The sequence below is a fragment of the Chlamydotis macqueenii genome, chromosome 9 (assembly GCF_036417535.1).
Source record: "Chlamydotis macqueenii isolate bChlMac1 chromosome 9, bChlMac1.mat, whole genome shotgun sequence".
In the NCBI taxonomy this organism is placed as follows: domain Eukaryota; kingdom Metazoa; phylum Chordata; class Aves; order Otidiformes; family Otididae; genus Chlamydotis; species Chlamydotis macqueenii.
Genome location: NC_141564.1, coordinates 449,459 through 468,119, shown reverse-complemented (window position 1 = coordinate 468,119; position 18,661 = coordinate 449,459). Strand labels below are relative to the sequence as shown.

The window sequence follows — 18,661 nt, the reverse complement described above, 5'->3', positions numbered from 1 at the left end:
GCTTCACATTCGTATCAGTATAAAACAGGTACTACTCTTGCCATGAATCTGGCAGTAGGACTATAACATAGTAGAGAAGCGTTGTCACGTGATGTGACATGCCTCCAACTAGTACGTGGAGAAGAAAACACAGCATACAGATGCCAAAATCCAGTAACCTAAGGCAATAATCTGATACCCTGCCTTTGCAGATTTGCTAGCAGGGAAAAGTGGCAGGTTTCAAAAAACAAAGCCTCCAACAAAGAAAACCCACAAAACAAAACAGCACTGGGATTCCTCCACGTTGGAAGCTACGTTCAACTAGATTCTCATGTCTTTTTTTTCCCCAGAGGTATTCACAACCATATAGCAGATCTACACTATATAGCAGATCTTAGTTTAAGACAGCATCTGTCCAGACTCAAGGCAGACACCCAAGATTCCCTCAAACTAGAGCAGTCAGAGCTTAGTTTTATTACGCTGTGACAGGAGGTTTTAGACTCTCCCACAATACAGAGACGATGTATTTGTTTATTCATGTAACAATTAAGGTTCTAAATCCTATGACTTGAGTTCTTCTGAAATTCTCCATAAAGCAAAACAGAGGCTTACAAACTAATCTGTGGAAATATCACTAACGTAACCTAAAGCTTCAAGTCCATTCTTAGAGTACAGTTGCAGAAGTCACGTACGGATCCCAAGGCAGCTGGAGGGGACAGGACGGCGCAGCACTGCAGGCCCCTCTGCCACCTGCCGGCAAACCCCCAGAAGACAGCGCGCTTCCTACTCGGGGGCCTCTGACTGAATAAAAAACCTCCCCCTCACCCGCATACTACCAAACCCAAAGTTTTACAGACAGATCTTTCTCACAATTATATTCCTAGAGACAATAAACAGGTCAACCATTCCGTTTTTAAACAAGGTATACCTACTTTTTTCCTGTCCAGTCGCGGTGCCACTCTGCTATCCTGAGAATCTGATTGATTGATTTCTGGATTAGTATCCAGCAGTCTTTGCATGGCTCGATCACGATCAAAAGCAGTTACATAAAACAGCATTTGACGGGTATCAAATGGAAAGAAAAACGGGCTGCAAAGAGCATCGGATTAGTTAGCTGGGTTCCAACTAGCATCTATGACTACAGTTTAGTTCACAACACAATAGAAATGTAGTGTGCCTGAAGTTAGTGCTCTATTAAACACTGTGGGGAAAGCAACCTCCAAAGGAAGCCTTCTAGCACACACTTAAGTTTTAGTTACAAATGCTTATGAGCAAGAGTCTAGAGAAGGAATTAATATAAGAAGGAACAAAAATTTCTAAAAACTTATACCTCTTCCAGAAAAATAACTCAAAATATGTGAATGCCTTGGCTATGCAAAGTTTATATCAGAAAATAAATATTCTTTTACTTGTTCACACCTGTTTTACAATTAGTAAAATCTAACTTAGATCAAAGATTCTAAGGAGGCTGCTCAAGCTCCTGTATTTAAAGGTGGGGAAAAAAAAAATAAATTAGAACCTCCTTACAGCAGCATCAGCATTCTACCTTCCACCATTTTGAAAAAAAACCCACCAAGTAATCTGTGAAAGACTACCAGAGAAACTTCTTATTGTCTCAGTTCTGCTGTTCTTGAAGGAATGTGTACACCTGCAGTGTAGTCCTCCACTGACATTTAAGCAAAAAGGCAGGTTTGGGGAACAAACATTGCTACAGGTGTTTGTATAAGAACATATATTCATGTTCATCATTTCTTAACTGGAATGTTTGTTTATTAAGAAATTTCAAGATCTCATCTTAAAAACGAAAAACCAAATAGTTTCTCTAGAGTACATACTCCCAGTCACTGCTACCAATGTTGCTTCAGTTAACATGCTTGAAAAGTCAAAAGAACATCAACTCCGATTTCAAATTCTTTCAAGTGCAAGAGTTTTACAGCTTATACTCTGTATCAAAATATCACAAAGTACTATGAATATAGCTATGTAAAAATGTTTTCTAATATTTTATCAGTAATTATAAAAATATTTTCCTTTGTACCATCATGTATATGCTAAGATAAATGTAGTGGTATGACAAAAGTGCCTTTAAGCAGTTTAACAGGAGGGAAGAAAAAAACAAAAACAAAAACAAAACCTCAGACCTGAATAACCAAGTACCATTATTTCAATGTGAAAATCTCAAATTGCTCAGAAACTCCTGTAAGAAGTGCTCCAGACTTGCAGCTAGTCTATCCCTCCATATTTGGTTTAAACTATGCAATATAGGTGTAAACGTTCATCCAGTGTCACTAAGTGTCACTCAGGAAGGCTTCTGTGACTGCATTTTACCCTCCCCCAGCATTTTCAGAAGCCTTGTAACAGATGATGTACCTGGGCTCCCAAGCCAAGAGGCCCACCCAACTCCAATTAGAAATACTACCCAGCAAGTCAGTCATACCATGTTTTTCCAAGCTCTGTCAGCCAAGTCGGGATGTTTCCTGTCATTATTACCAAAGGATCCTGAAGCTGCCTGTTTGCTTTTGCTGTCAGTTTACTGTTGATAAACTCTGAGGTTGGAATGATCTCCTTGCAGATTGCATTCTGTGTTAAATAAAAACAACGTATTTCCAGTTAAAGAAATACTGGAAGAAACACCAAGCCTTTGTTAACAGGTTTTTTTATGCTTCTAATTTGCTCATCACAAGAGAAAAAAAAAGATACTTTCACTGTCACTTTGGTCATACAGAGTCTAAGCCTGTAGATTTTTACTATGTATTTTCTTTTCAGGAATAACGTCGCTCTTTGAACTTAAGGAAGGAAAAAGCATGGAAAATGTGTTCAACATAACATAGAGGAAATACGATTGACTGTAAGAGCTTATAGCCTTAATCTTACCAGAAGTTAGAGAAACAGGTAGGGGAAGATGATAGTATTTGTACTAATCTGTCTCGGTGGGAGGCAGCAGACAGGGGAAGAAGGCTATTTTAATGTGTTTCAGGACAGAGCTGTCTGAAAAAAAGTATGAAAGTGATTTTAAAAGTGCTCTACTCACATCATACAAGTAATACCAGTATCGACTGATAGCATGTAAAACTCTCAAAAGAAGAATAACATCTAATGAGGGATCTTCAAATGTTATGTTTTCAGGTGGAGTAGATACGAGGTAAACTTCCAGAGGATTTAATACCGAAGGGCATACACCATCTAGCAGGAAAGAATAATATGTTATCACAACAAATCAACTGGAAGTCTTTCCAAGATTTAATTATTAGGAGTCTAGGTAGTATTAGACATGGCATCCACATAACTACAACAGTTTAGTTAGACAATTCAGTAATTGCCTTATTTTTTAGATTTAATACACACATTAATATATGCTTCCTTTTGTTATACTATGCTTGCTTTAAAAGAAACACTGATTTCTCTAAACACTCTTCCTCCCCATCCTTTCAGAAATTTCACAAATCTAACGTATTAGCAAGGCAACACACTCACCATGCCACAATTCATCATGCTTTTTAGAATTTCTAGGGGAGGTTTTCGTGGGAGCAGTTTGTGCTCTTCCTCTTTTACCACCAACACAATCCTTATTACCATCTTCATCCTCTCGCACAGGTTTGTACCTAGGAAGTAATTAAAAATTAAAAACATGTTTGTGGAATATTAGCTTACATGGAAACAAAAGCAATTAGTTCCTTGATTACCAGAATTTTACTTGAATGACAGTTAAAAGTAGAAAGACAAGAACAATGCATTTGGATGTGATCTAGCCTTTGAAGCTATGCACTCAGAAGCAAAGTATTCATAGGGGAGAAAAAAAATGGAGACCCTCCAGTTCTATGAACTGGGAGAAGCAGAAGGTATAGACAAAAACACAAAAGGGGTTTGGTTGTTTGTTTGTTTTGTTTTTCTTTTGCTTTTGAATAATTGTCGTAGTTCAGCCCCAATCAGGACCAGACAACACAGTCGCTCTCTCACTCCCCCCACCCTCCAAGGGAATAGAGAGAGATAATATAAGAAAAAAGGCTTGAGGTCTGAAATAAGGACAGGGAGAGATCCTTAAAGTTACTGTTACGGGCAAAACAGACTCAACTTGGGGAAAACTATTCACTTATTGCTAAAAACAGGAGGAGAATGAGACAGGGAACAAGGTAACCTCCCCCGACCCCTCCCCTCTTCCCAGGCTTAACATTATCTCTACCACCTTCCCTCCCGAGCGGCACAGGGGGGAAGAGGGAATGGGGGTTGCAGTCAGTCCATCACACGTCACTTTACACCGCTGCTTCCTCCTCAGGGAAGAACTCCTCACATTTCTCCCCTGCTCCAGCGTGGGACCCTCCCACGGGCCACAGTCCTTCGCGAAACTGCTCCGGCGTGGGTCATCTCTTCCACGGGGTGCAGTCCCTCTAGAACGGCTGCCCCACTGGGCCCTCCACAGGCCACAGCCGCCTTCAGGCATCTGCCTGCCCCGGTGCGGGGTCCTCCCCGGGCTGCAGGTGGATCTCTGCTCCTCCGTGGGCCTCCCCGGGCTGCAGGGGGATCTCTGCTCCTCCGTGGCCTCCCCGGGCTGCAGGGGCACAGCCGGCCTCACCATGGCCATCACCACGGGCTGCAGGGGAATTCTGCTCAGGAGCCGCATTACTGCTCCCCCTCCTTCTGCGCTGCCCTTGGCATCTGCAGCCGTTCCTCTCACCAGAAATCCTTCACAACAGGCAGGCAGACGCCTCTCAGGGTCTCTTCACATCTCATTCACATCTCATCTCCTCTCCACTTCTTGCAGCTGGGCCCAGATGCCGCCCGGGAGGAGGCCAGAGGGTGAAGGCCACAAGGCCCACAAGGCTTGTGCCTTCCCCTCTCTGCCCCCACTCAGCTCCTTCACATCATCTCTTTTTTTTCTTCCCTGTTTTTCCCCTTCTTAAATACGTTATCGCAGAGGCGTTATCAGGGAACATTCTGCTACCAACTGGTTTGGCCCTGGCCAGCAGCCGGTCCGCCCTAGGCCTGGCCAAGTCCACTGGACAAAGGGGAAACAACTTCTAGAAGCTTCTTACAGAAGCTGCCACCGTAGCTCCCTCCTCACTAAATAAAACCAGAACAATACTACATTTAAATATTAGAAAGAAAAATACACTGTTGAATGTTAAAACGTTTGGCAGAGTAATAGGTCAATATTGTTCCTTGTGAATCATAGAAAATTTTCCTAATTTCCAATCTAAATCTACCCCCCTCTATTTTAAAACCATTACTCCTTGTTCTATCACAACAGGCCCTACTAAACAGCCTTTCCCCATCTTTCTCGTAGGCCCCCTTGAGGTACTGGAAGACCGCTCTCAGGTCTCCCCAGAGCCTCCTCTTCTCCAGGCTGAACAGCCCCAGCTCTCTCAGCCTGGCCTCATAGGAAAGGTGCTCCAGCCCTTTTATCATCTTCATGGCCCTCCTCTGGACCTTCTCCAACTGGTCCATGTCCTTCTTGTGTTGGGGGCTCCAGAAGTGGACACAGTACTCCAGGTGGGGTCTCACCAGGGCAAAGTAGAGGGGGAGAATCACCTCCCTTGACCTGCTGGCCACGCTGCTGGGGATGCAGCCCAGGATGCGGTTGGCCTTCTGGGCTGCAAGGGCACATTGCTGGCTCATGTTGAGTTTCTCATCCACCAGCACTCCCAAGTCCTTCTCCTCAGGGCTGCTCTCCATCCATTCCCCGCCCAGCCTGTATTTGTGCCTGGGATTGCCATGACCCATGTGCAGGACCTTGCACTTGGCCTGGTTGAACTTCATGAGGTTGGCACGGGCCCACCTCTCCAGCCTGTCAAGGTCCCTCTGGATGGCATCCCTCCCTTCCAGCGTGTCGATGGCACCACACAGCTTGGTGTCATCGGCAAACTTGCTGAGGATGCACTCTATCCCACTGTCCATGTCACCGACAAAGGTGTTGAACAGGGCCGGGCCCAGCACAGACCCCTGAGGGACGCCACTCATGACGCACTCTCTGAGTGCGGCCATCCAGCCAACTCCTTATCCAACGAGTGGTCCTTGTGAAGTATGGTCAGAGAATATATATACACACAAACACACAGCAATCAGCTATGAAAACCAGTATGAAGTTGACCATTATTTGTAGACTGCAGACCCATTCTGTATTGTTTGTGGATAGTTACCTAAGACAAGAATGATTTCCCTTCATCTAGCAGGTGTCATCAGCTTCACTCATTAGCTAGAAAGAAGGCCAGCAGCTAACAACAAACTCTTACTAAGAATTAAGTATCTCAAGCACATCAGGAAATTCAAAACCTCAGTTTTGGGGGGGGGGGGGGGGAAGAAGTGACAGATATATTCCAATTTTCTGTATGTATATACATTTAGGAAACTGGAGAACTCACCCCCTGATTTCTCTAGCCAACTTACCAAATAGTATGCGTTTTTGTCCAAATCCCAGCTCTTCCTAATGGGTTGCTTTCATCGTCTGTAGACTCCCTCTCCTCCTCAGCTTGCAAACTGTACTGCCTAACTGCTTGATACACAGTCATATTGTATGGCAGCAAGTGATCTCCAATGTAAAACTGCAGTCTATGTCTCACATTCCCTGAATTTAAGAACTGAGCAGCCTGAACAGGAAAAAAAAAAAAAAACACAACAAAAAAAAACACACCACCACACAAGTTGGGAAACTTGTTGCTAGCTTTTCTTTAAGCCTCTCCCCACGCTGTTCCCTCTCCTTACCCCAGGAGCAAAAGCTTACCAAAGATTCATCTATTTCTTCATCTGACCCATCATCATCACTATCCTCATCATCTTCTCTAACTCTTCCATAGCCTGAGGCAAGAGAGGAGAAAGACATCCTCATTTGTTTTTACACAAAACGTAAGAATTTTTTTGTACTCTTGACTTTTATAAACTCCACTGTTTAAAACAGTTCCACAATACATCAGTTGAAAAAGGTTCAGACATGTTAGAACAAATTTCAGTATCAAAACAGTATCAGAACAAATTTCAGTATCAAAAATGCCAAGTTACAGCCAATCTGACAGTCAACTAGATTATACTTCTGTTAATATTTAGACTGAACTGTTTACACGACCGGAAAAAATTTGTCCCAGAAGAGGGAAGATTCTCTACAGCCTCAGCCTCCTCCCCCATGAGCAAGACACATTTATAGGTACACCTCCCATTTTTCTTCAGTATAATCCTTCAATTTTTACGGACTCTACACTACTGACAGTAGTGACCATCCAAAGAAGCAAAACACATGACTGTATAATATATATACCTCTAACTACAAGGTATCTTTCAATGGCTTGTACCAAAGCCAGAGGATCAATCTTCACAGGTCCACCTTTCCACTGTTTCACGTTAGCACAGTCTGGATGTCTTTGCAGCTGGCATTTTAATTGATGTGTATTGAAGAATTTTAAAGCTTGGGATCCTCTGTTAAGAGAAAAACTCAAAATAATTTGTGAAAAAAGTTGCTACACAAAGAATCTAATAACCATAATTGCATTTTTAAAATGCATTAAGACAGGCTTATACATGCATTTACAAATTCAGCTGTTCAGAGTACCCTCTCTCAGCCTATTTCTCTAAAAATAAGCTATTAAGATTTGGATAAACAGATGAAAAAAAATGTATTCTACAAGAAAACCAGAATCCAAGTTGGACAAAATTTGATTTCCAGTGGAAGCTACACAGACTAAGAGAAAGTCCAGTCTGAAGTCTGATTACAATATGGCCTATACAGACCATCTTTGAGGTCTGAAGTTCTTCAGTGGTCACTTGATGCCACATGAGATTTAGAGTTGTGTTCACCTGCGGTACAACTAGGATCAGAATTGGGGGTGGAAAACAAGTATCCATTCACATTTTTTTTTAATAAGGACCTAAAGAGACAACCTGAAAGCTCCTCTGTTTTTTTTTCTTGCCAAACTACAGTTTGGTAAGATGTTCCATCTTACCAAACCATCAACACTCAAGCTACTCATTTTAACACAGAAACCTCTTATCTTGGGCTGCTTCTATTTCCAGGTGCTAGTGAAAGACTACCAAATCTTAATGCCTCAAAGTCCTCATTGACATAATCCACAGTAAGACTAGCAGTCAGAGAATGCTGCAGTACTCCGATTTCCCATGTTTAATTTTCCATCAAAAAGAATGGCAGGAATTTTCCTTCTATGATTAGTAGCTTTATAACTTTTGTAGTTATCCCACTTTTTACAGAAATAGTGCATACTAGGAAGCATTGTAAAATTAGAGAGCACATACTATTCGCAAAAGCCACTAGACAATTAATTCCTTCAAGTATTAGGAATCTGCATATCGCATTCATTCCCATGGATTTTAACAGTTTCACAAAAAACAAGTACTGAATTTTACTGCAAGTTAGATTAATATTATAGTGTGAGGCTCTAGTACATCTACTGTAATGGATGTGGTGTCACAATTAGTGACAAAAAGTCCACACTTACTACCTGAGAGACAGAAGATTTTGGCACATCAAACTTTAAAGGATATTTTTCAAAAATTCATGTTCAGTGCTCCTCCCCCTCCTAACTTCTCCATAGTCACAAGAATATATCTATAATCAAATTGAGCTTTTAATTAGCACCACAGAATGCTTCCAAAACTTATATGCAACTTAAGCTGAAATAGACTTACTAACGGCTATACACTTAATTGAGAAAGTGTTGATTTACTAAAGTACTGAAAAGAAATTGTAGAAATAGGTCTTCACTCAAATTTGTTACTTAAAACGCAAGTAAGTTGGATTCCAAATTTAATCTATCTTAAGATACAGGGCAGGTCTACAGTTATTTTAAATTATGTTGACACCCAACAGTTATCACTCAATCCATTATCATCCTATCTGAATACCAAATTCCAACACTATAGTACAAACTCTCAGTAGTTTAATGCCTTCACTTAAAAGTTATCAGTGTCTCAGCAATAAATAGATTACTTCTTTCCAGGGTTTGTTACATGGGCCCATAGAAGACATCTGAATTTTAAAAGCTTAAATTTAGAGACTGTATTTAAAATTACACACCCACTCTCAATCTAAGGGACAAAAGTTTCAAGATGGTAAGCAAACATTTGATTAAATATTCAAATCTTCCACTGAATAAAAAAAGCTGTGTAATTGCTTTTGTCTTTAATATGGTCAGAAGTTTCCATCACCTCTTGAAACTTTTAGCATTAAAACAAATTTTGGAAAACAAAAAGTTTCCAACAAAACTGTTACCTGAGCATTAATTCTTACCTGCTCCCTGTTCCATTTCCACTAGGGAAGTCATGCACTTTGACAGGAAACTGCTCCATCTGACTGAGACAATTGTTCATTTTATGGACTAACGCCAACAAAGGTGCATTTTCTAATGGCTCTAATCTTCCGAGGGGTTCTTCTCCAGGAAGCTGAAATACAGTCCAGTCTTTTAGTGATGTGCTTGAATTAACCAATTTTAAACAATTTATACTACAAGTTGTTTGTTTTTGTTTTTTTTTTTTTTAAAAAAAAAAAATTAAGAATCACTGCTCTCACTTAAAGTATCAGCAGCATCAGGATGACCAGATGACACATAGTAAGTTTACAAAGGATCTGTTTCAAAGAACACACTCTTCTCTCCTGGTTTAAAAAAAAAAAACTGTAGAGGTTTCAGCCCTACAGATTTTAAGCATTCACCCTAACCATGCGCAGTAAGATTAATGGAAGCTGTAGTTACATACTCTCTTCCACTTTAAATCTCCTCCTTTAAGAACAGGACAATCTAGTTTCTTGCAGTATTTAGGACTAAAGACAGCAAGTGATAAGATTACTATCCAAACTCTCCTTCATATCAACTTCTTAAAAGTCAGGAACAACTTTTAAGTTGTTGAAGACTCAGACAACTGGCCATTTTGGAATTTTTCTCCACTGTTGTGTGGAATTTTCTGTAATTACAGGGTATTCTAAAAAGTTTATGACCTGTAAAGACATAGAACCATGTGAAAGTTGCAGTGTTATACAGCTTCGGCATAAACAGAACATTCCTTGCATACTCCATCTTTAAGTCAAGGTCACTGCTGAAGCTCTCAGACAGTAAAGTTTGAGAGAAAGACAACTAAGAATGACAAAACAAACGAGAAAACTTACTGGAGAAGAAAAAAATACATGAAGAAATCTTTTCAATCTGATATCCCTGCTTACAGCATCTTTCTCACTTTTAGATGTCAAATAAAGCAGCAGTTGTTTAACAAATCCACTATGCTGGATTTCAAATGAGGAGACGTCAGACTCCGAGACAATGCTACGGATTTCTACAAGGCACTCTGTTCCACCATCCACCTGAAACATATGAAGGCAGTATTTCACAATCCAAGTATTAAGGGCTTCAAAAAATACTATTTTCCCTCCTACCACATGGTACAGCTCTAAAGGTGAAAAGAGGGGAAGTCTGGGGTGTTTAATAATTCAGTACAAGCAATGATAGAGCAAATAATCTGAAGATAAGCAACTTCTCTATTCAAGAGGAGATAAAACTGGGAAAATGTAGATGTTGCCTGTAGTAAGAGAAAAACAAGGTCCCATTTCTGTCTCACGCAACATAAAGATGAGCTCCAAACAAAAGGCTTTTTTAAAAGAAACAAAAAAAAAGCTCAGATTGGTATATATTTTACACTACATCTGTGTGGGAGGGAGGAGGAGGGAAAGTTTCATATTTTACCAGCTGCTTAGATCAAAGCACAGAACAGTTGTTCAGCTGCTTTAGAAGTTACATGTTTAGACCATCTTTCGAGAACCACAACTGTCTGATAAGCAAGTTCTTGAATCTGTATTTCTTCTATCCTTTCAACAAAACACTACTTCTCTCTTATCCTCTCCCCCCATCGCCATCTCCAAAGCTCTTATTACAAACTGTGTTGTTCTTTAGGTACAGAGTCAATCTACTTAACTGTATAGTTTTTAAATTTGAAGTAAAATGCTATGTGAGTGACACATTCCTAGGAATCAGTAACATTCTTGTTAATACTAGTCATTTATCATAGATGATATGTGTCACAGCTTATAGCTTATATACTAATTCTAAAAAAAAAAAAAAAAAAGACCCTGAACCATTGCAAGTTAAGAAACACTGTATCCTCTTTTAAAACAACAAAAAAATAATGCTTAAAATAATGACCATAGTGTCTAAAATGGTCAGCTTTCCTCTAGCTTCCTCCTAAATACTTCTACTGCATCCATTCCCACCCCCACTCCACAGGAGTTTGTCATTTCTAACCTGGAGGCTGAGTTGTTCAGTTGCAGTGCAAAGTCTCTGTAACACATTTAGTGCAGGATTGCTTCCATCCATGTTTTCAGAACTAAAATAACGGTCTACAAATTTATGGGCTTGCTCCTTAATCCAGCCCTTAATTTTTTCTCTGTAAAGAAGCACATAAAAGGCATTTGGGCACACTTAGCATTTGCATACTCCAATATTAATGTAAACACAGCCAGAGCATCATTTTCCCCATGTTTAAGTTACAGACAAAAATCTTTTCCTTCTTACTCTAACACCATAAAGGTCTATTCTCTACAGATTACTTCTTGCACCATTTTTCCTAATTCTCCAATTTTTCCTCAGTATGCTACTTTAATCTATCAAAAGGTTGTTTTCTCTACCTTAATTTCTTGATTCTTCTTCCAGAGCTATTTTAATAGTGGTTAAGCTCAAACTTCTTTGATAGGTGCTACTTAATCACCTGATGGCTTATTGTAAGAAAGTAGCTCCACAAAGTCAACACCATATTACAAGGTCTGTTTGTTTTTGTTGGGGTTTTTTTGTTGGTTCCCCCCCCCCCCACCCCATGTGTGTACCTGTTATTGGAAATGGTATCCTTGGAAGCAGCCCTTGCAAGACCACTTACTCCTGCTGTTCGTGCTGGTTCAATATTATTACTGTTGGACTGTGTGCTTAATCTTCCCCATGTTTTAGGATTTAAACTTGCCAAAAAAGAAGATTTCGGAGACTGAGTAGTTGTAGGGCTTTTAGCTGGAGGAAGCAAATACAAAAGTTAAGAGAATCAACAGGTTTATTACAAGCTAGCATTTTTGACAGCTCATAAGCTTACTTTTGAATTTAAAAGGAGGTAAGAGTATCACATGTTAAGAATTATTTACCTTGATTGTCTACTTTGTCATCATCTCTTGGAGGAGAGTACTTTGGTCTCCTGGGCCCTCGTTTTGGCAGTCTTTTTCTCTTTAGAACATCACTCAGTCGTCTGTTCAAATTTAAGAACAAAGTAATATGTCTCTGTCCACCATATGTATATACATACCCGTCCCACAGTTTAAGATGCATCTCCAAGCTATTTCCTCAATGATTAAAAAAAAAAGGTTCCATCCCGTAACAAGGAAGACACAAGGGAAGAACAAGCTTTGGGAGAAGGGCCCTCAACTCTATTTCAACTGGAAGGACAAGTGACTACTCCATCCAGAAAAAGAAGGAGTTTTGCTTGCTGTCATCTTTCTACTACAGGCAGCCAAATACAGACAGAAGTGCCACTAAATAGAAGTTTCTCTTGATTTTCATGTATTTATTTGTGTCACTATCTGGTTATTAGTTTATTTGAATACACAAAATTTATTTGAATAAAAAACAAAAAAAAAAACCAAAACCAAAAAAAAACCCACATAAATCCACAAATCTCTACTGAATAAACACCAAAAGACACTGGGTATTTTACCTGTTTCCCCTCTTAAAGCCCAGAAAACACTTTTTCAACAATTTATGAAGTATCTACTGACCAAGACCTACACTTCCCAAGTTCACGTATTTCAATTCTGATTTGAAGTTAGTTTCCTTATTATGCCAATACATTAAGACAAACATTTCACCTTTAAAATAAAGGCAAACCGTGTAACATTAAAATTATTTATTCCAACAGAGAATTTTACTCTAAAGTGTTGAAAATGGTTGCATTCCAACAAAATAACTTCAGGATGACTTCTTTTTCCTCCAGTCTCCAGCAGAAAGGAACCCTGCACCATAGCTATCAAAGAATCACTGTCCTCAGGAGTTTTGCGAGACTACAGCTGTTGTTCCTGGCATTCTCCAGCCTCTCTCCAAACAGCAGATTGTTTCATATCGTCACATCACAACTATCAGGTCGTTAGTCTTTTTTTCTTCCCAAAACATTTCATATAAAATGAATCAAAACTACCCATTGACAGCTTCAACACCACTTCATTTCAGTTCCTTAGTGGGAAATATGACAGCAAAATGCAGATGATATTGTAAGCAGCCCAAGTCAGTCAAGATTTTTTTTTTAAAGAAAAAACAAACAAACAAACAACCACAAAAACACCACAAATCAGGAAACAGCCACAAAAAAAAAAAAAGAAGAAAACCCTCTAAAAACAATCATACACATAAAAAACCTCCAATAGATTGTTTTTTCACAACAAATGTGCACTTACCCCTGTGGGCTCAGATCCAAAGAATCCTCCCGGCTGTGTTGCAAGCTGGGAGAGCCCAGATCTGCAGCTGTGTTACTGGCAGCAGTGGCTGTTCCAGTACTTATTGTTGTAGTGGTACCCAGCGTTCCTGATCCATTAGTGCATACTTTTGGTGGGCTTGTCAGCAAAGCTTCAGACTCTGCTAAGTTTTTCACTTGGTGCATCACTCCTTTGCAAAAGAATAAATCTTTGTTGGTGGGTTGATTGGGTTGTGATTTGGGGTTTTTTTGGGGGGAGGCAGGGAGGCAAACGGAGGGGACAAAGGTGTTTGAAGAGGCAGAAGTCTTATTTGAATCTCTGTTTTGACTATGGCAGCATTGGCTCACCCCACCCATCACTATTAAATAAGTTTTAAAAGCAGTTCAATCCTTTCTTCAAAAAATTAACCTACATAGTTAAAAAAAAAAATACAGCAGCAGAAACAGTAGCTAAAGAAACCCCAAAATCCCCAGTGGATTAGAACAGACCTCCTGCCAAAGATTTACCAGTTTTGTCAGCTCCTCCCTACTCATATGAGGACAGCTTGCGTGGATTTGCCTTTATTATTCAACAATAATATTAAATTTTACAGCTTGGGTCTGATGGACCTGGCTGTAAAGTATATGGATTCTCCACACAAACATGCTTTTAAAATAGCAGATAAGGAGATTAAGGGTGGGGGGGAGAGAGAAAAGAAAAGAAAAGAAAAAAAAAAGAATGCAAGACTTACCTTCTCTTCTGAAGTAAACACTAAAAATGTCAGGTAACTTTTGCATTAAAATCTCTGCCATCTGCAGGGCTCCAACTACTATCTTAAGATCTTGACTCGACAGCATGGAGGCAATATGACTAGAACAGATAATTTATTAAAATTAGGTTTGTCTTTTCATTTTCTCTGTTTTCTTTAAAAAAAAAAAATAGAATATCAAGACAACTTATCTTGCAGATGTAAGGACTGGAGACCAAAAGCAAACAAATTTCATTGTGCTTTTGTAAAAGCTATAAACAAAAGGACTAAAAAAGTCATCCTCTTACCACCTAAATCACTTTCACCAGCTTTTAACATGGGACATAAAGGAAAAGAGAGAGTTTTCTTCCTTTAAAAAAATATGGTGTTGTGAAACTTGGTACTGCCTTTGAAAAACTAGTCAGTTTATCTCCTAATGGCATCCTTTTATCTAGATCCCTGACTTTATGGTACAAGATGTAGGTTTCATAAATAGAACTTACCAGTTGAATGCCATGAGAGTCTGTTATTGCTCACACTGTATTACCTCAAAAGTCATCCTGCCCTCAGAAAAGTTTATAGGCAAGTTTTAGAAATCAGGAAACCACTAAATGGTAATGTTAGACATTACTAATACACAAAGTCATATAGGTAATCTAAGTTTCTAATAACATCTAGAGTTGGCACCTACTGCAAAATCTAAAATGCTAAAGTTCCTGAAGAGCTGGCAGCCTCAGCTTTTGGAAAATAAATAAATAAGCATTTAAAAATACAATTTTCCCCTGAAAAAGATGATTCAAAAGAAGTCATCACAAGTTTGACTTGTAAGCTCAAAATCAGTTTCATTCACAATGGTTAATGACCCCACCTTGAGACAGCATGGTTTTTCAGCACATCCTTCAGAAGTTCAGCATCAGCAAAATAAATTATCCTAAGAATTGCTCTAAGGCACTTGTGTCTAACAGCAGGTCCAGCTGAAGAACTATATACTTCATAAAGAACACCAAACAATGTTTTGATAAAAGATTTTGCCAGTTCTGGGTCCTCTTTCATTAGTTGTGCTCGAGCATCATCCTTCTTCAGTTCTGAATGTCCACCTGTAACAAATTGTGCAACAAGTCACTGCATAATTCTTTGCATCTCTGCTCTAATAATTACTTTCTTTTGTTAAAGCTGAATTAGTTTAGCTACTGAATTGAAGAGATATAAGTTAAGAATCAGAAGTCAAACTGCTGCCAAGAATGTAGGTACAAGTCTTCCTCTTTCAAGGAGCTGAATCTTTTTTCTTCAGTTTTCTTATATATTTCTGTACGATAGTAAGCAGTCCTCACACAGTCTTCATTAAATAAAAGAGCTGTATGTACAAAACTGTTTCAGAGAAACCCAAGCCAGGAACACTCTCAGCTCCCCCTCAATTTAATGCATTTTCAGTTCCCAGGAAAAGAGTTTACATGTTAAACAGAACACATTTCAACAGTGAGTTTTGTTGTAAAGCTGTCTTCATTCACATAAATCAGAATAGTTTGATGTTCCACAGAAACCATAAGAAATACTAGCTCAGTAGCAGACTGTTGCATAAATTAGCCATAGCTAGAGACATCAGGTGTCTCCTAAGCGGCACTTACTAGTATTTGTATTGGCTAACGGGTTTGGTTTTCGCTGAATGGCACGTGCTGTTCCAGTATCCTCATTGATTTGCTGCATAGAGTTGAAATCAATTGTATAAACACGCCCAAGCGTAGACAGGCTTATCTCATCCTCACCAACCTGATGAGCTGCCTAAAAACAAGGAACAGTTTAAAGCTAGGAAATCCCTAACAAATAGGAAGCTATATGAAACGTGAGGAGAGGGGCAACACAGTAGGAAAAACAATGACTGACAAAAATGCAATAAGAACAGTGATTAAGCAGTTCACTCATTACTGAATGCCAAAAGAGTGCAATATTATAGCAGGAGGTTTGAGGAAGCTTGTGTGTTTCTTACTCAGAAAGAACAAGGCTGATATTTTCAGAGTCATAAAGAAAGTACTCATCTCTGTACAACCACACGTATATTTAAAAAATATCACCACACGAATGTGTAGAACTACTACCTCTATTATTCGACTATCAATCCTGTTATAGGGATGCCAGAGACCCCTGTCATCTCGCCATTGCCATATTGCACCATCTGTATTTTGCGCATTTCCTTTCTTTAGCATAGTATCAACCGCAAAGATCCCCTCTTTTGGCAGGCAAGGCATCAGTTCACTGTAAAGAACATTAAAATAGTATCTTACTAGAAGTATACAATAAAGTCCATCAAAGCTGAAAACTGTTTGCCTTCATTTTAGAGAAGTTAGGGATTTTAAACACGCCAACCAGACCCAAAAGCTGCATAGCTTACCAAATAAGAGAAGTAAGCTCATAAAGTTCTTGAGGACTTCGTGGAACAAGGTCAATTTGTTCTTGACAACTGCCATTTGAGGCTCCACAAAGGAGGAAGTGAAGTGTTTCTGCAATATCTATTAAAAAATATTATTAATAGAGCTTGCCAGTACCAGAATATGGACTGCATTTTGTGTTGGACACTACACAGAAGAGATTGTCACCACCCAAACCAAACAGACAGTAGACACTAAGACAAAAGCCATGTCTTTGAATGTTTTAAGAAATGTGTTTGTTCTCAGGTCTGGGGTTTGTGGGTTTTTTGGGTTTGGACGTTTTTTTTCCTTTTTAAGAGATACCTAGGTGGAAACATCACTCAATATACAGGGCACAGAAGAAAACAGGAGAACATATAGGGCAGCTGAAGTGACAAGTCAAAATTTACAAGATCAAAAGGAGAAAACAAGTGAGAACTAAAGACAGCTACACAGTGGTTACTATTCTTAACGTTTTCCCTTAGAAAAAGTCCTTAAATCACATGCGTCCCCCACCTGGTAAAGACTATAAAAACAATTATACAACTTGTGTTGGAATGAGAGTAACTTGTGCAGCTAATACATGCTCAAAATTAGGCGAGCACTCCAGTGACAATAGCTAGACACAGGAAAGGAGAAAAACCTCTCAGGAAAAAAAAAAAAACAAAAACACAACCCAAACACTTTCAACAAGATGAACTAAACTTGAATCCCAGGGGAAGCACAGTAAGAGAAAAATAAAAAGAACACAGTATTTGTATGATGAAGTGCACAGAGTTCCATATTGACTCTAGGCATTAACTTAAATAGGTCCCCAGAATATGAAAGAGTAGGAACTCACTTTGCTTCATAAGTTGGACTGCAAGTGTAGGGCAATTGGAGCACATCAAGGAAAACATGCGCACCACCATGATGAACATTCCAGAGCTCAGGATAGGAGGCGTCACTACCAAGAGTTGCTGGATATTTGTTAACAAGTCCTTGGAAGCAACCTGCTGGAGCAAGTTCTTCAGGAGGGAACAGCAAAATTGAAAACGTTAGACTGGCTTTGAAAAGTAAAGCCCTTAATAGAAACTGAGGGAAGGAAAAAAAGCCAAAAACCTACCCCCAGAAAAAAACACACCCTTACCTCCTCATGCTGGAAGTTGTCCACTAGCCGCGCAAAACAGAGACAAGTGCTTTCAACAGACTTTTTGTCCTATTATAAAAAAACAAAAGTTAAGTAGCTATTTGAATTAAAATATTTTAACCTGTATTGATTACCCTGTCATTTTGAGGCATTCATATAATTTCTTCAAAAAGGTCAGTCAAATCACATTTTACAGAACATTACAGCTCTGAATTTTAAATTCATTTATATGGGCTGAACCTGATATGGCTGTGCTCCTGCATATTTCCCTAGGAAACACCTCACACTTCCAACACAAATACCTTTAGAGATTAATAAATGGATCTATAATATCCTTTATAGATTCTACAAGGAGGAAACAAAAGGAAAAGACAGCTATAAAGCCAAAGCAACAGGAAATATAAGTAATAAGCAGGAGTGAAGACTACTGTTCTACAGAGCACAGGAAGCCCGTTTTTTATATCATGCAGTGCAGCCAAGACAGCAAATCCAAAGACACCAAGACAGTAAAGACTGCTGTAAAAATAGCTCTAGTTAAAAGTTCACTGAAACACTCAAAAAAGTTCACCTGAACTTAATATAACACTTTTACCGTAAGTGCAGCTGAACACTGGAAGAGGTTGCCCAAACAAAGAGGTTAAGTCTCCATCCTTGGACATTTTAAAAAAGCAAACAAAAAAAAAACCACCCTAAAAAAATCCCCCCCCCCCCTCCCCCCCAATCAGATTAAAAAAACCCAGCAAAAATAACCAAAACACAACCAAGAACACCACCACAGCTGGACACAGTCCTGGGCGATTTGCTGTAGTTGGCCATTGTTAAGCAGGGGGTTAGGACTAGATAATCAAGAGGTCCCTTCCAACCTCAACTATTCTGTTAAGATCTAACTCAAGATTTTTTTTTTTGCCAGAAAAACTCCACTTCAAGATGTCTTGAAATCTTACTTTTGTAGGCTGTATCTTCTCTTCAGAGAGCAGGAGTCAGCACTTGTCCCTACTACTGCT

At 39.3% G+C, this 18,661-nt stretch overlaps 1 protein-coding gene across 10 annotated transcripts in view; it reads right to left on the bottom strand.

The window, feature by feature from the left end:
* The window catches only part of TRIP12 (thyroid hormone receptor interactor 12), an 81,431-nt gene that overhangs the window by 10,379 nt on the left and 52,391 nt on the right, over positions 1 to 18,661 (bottom strand). For 8 of the 10 annotated variants that reach the window (XM_086754208.1, XM_086754203.1, XM_086754210.1 and 5 more), the window contains 20 exons: positions 17,658 to 17,726; positions 17,370 to 17,535; positions 16,513 to 16,630; positions 16,220 to 16,376; positions 15,752 to 15,905; positions 14,995 to 15,223; positions 14,130 to 14,248; positions 13,382 to 13,589; positions 12,083 to 12,183; positions 11,780 to 11,954; positions 11,202 to 11,343; positions 10,076 to 10,267; positions 9,206 to 9,357; positions 7,223 to 7,395; positions 6,695 to 6,768; positions 6,361 to 6,560; positions 3,454 to 3,581; positions 3,011 to 3,162; positions 2,417 to 2,559; positions 912 to 1,068 (listed from right to left, as the gene is read on the bottom strand). In XM_086754208.1, coding sequence (XP_086610334.1) covers positions 912 to 1,068; positions 2,417 to 2,559; positions 3,011 to 3,162; positions 3,454 to 3,581; positions 6,361 to 6,560; positions 6,695 to 6,768; positions 7,223 to 7,395; positions 9,206 to 9,357; positions 10,076 to 10,267; positions 11,202 to 11,343; positions 11,780 to 11,954; positions 12,083 to 12,183; positions 13,382 to 13,589; positions 14,130 to 14,248; positions 14,995 to 15,223; positions 15,752 to 15,905; positions 16,220 to 16,376; positions 16,513 to 16,630; positions 17,370 to 17,535; positions 17,658 to 17,726 — 3,009 coding nt within the window. The remainder of the gene's footprint in view (positions 1 to 911; positions 1,069 to 2,416; positions 2,560 to 3,010; positions 3,163 to 3,453; positions 3,582 to 6,360; positions 6,561 to 6,694; positions 6,769 to 7,222; positions 7,396 to 9,205; positions 9,358 to 10,075; positions 10,268 to 11,201; positions 11,344 to 11,779; positions 11,955 to 12,082; positions 12,184 to 13,381; positions 13,590 to 14,129; positions 14,249 to 14,994; positions 15,224 to 15,751; positions 15,906 to 16,219; positions 16,377 to 16,512; positions 16,631 to 17,369; positions 17,536 to 17,657; positions 17,727 to 18,661) is intronic. The other 2 variants (XM_086754209.1, XM_086754213.1) reach the window with 1 other exon arrangement.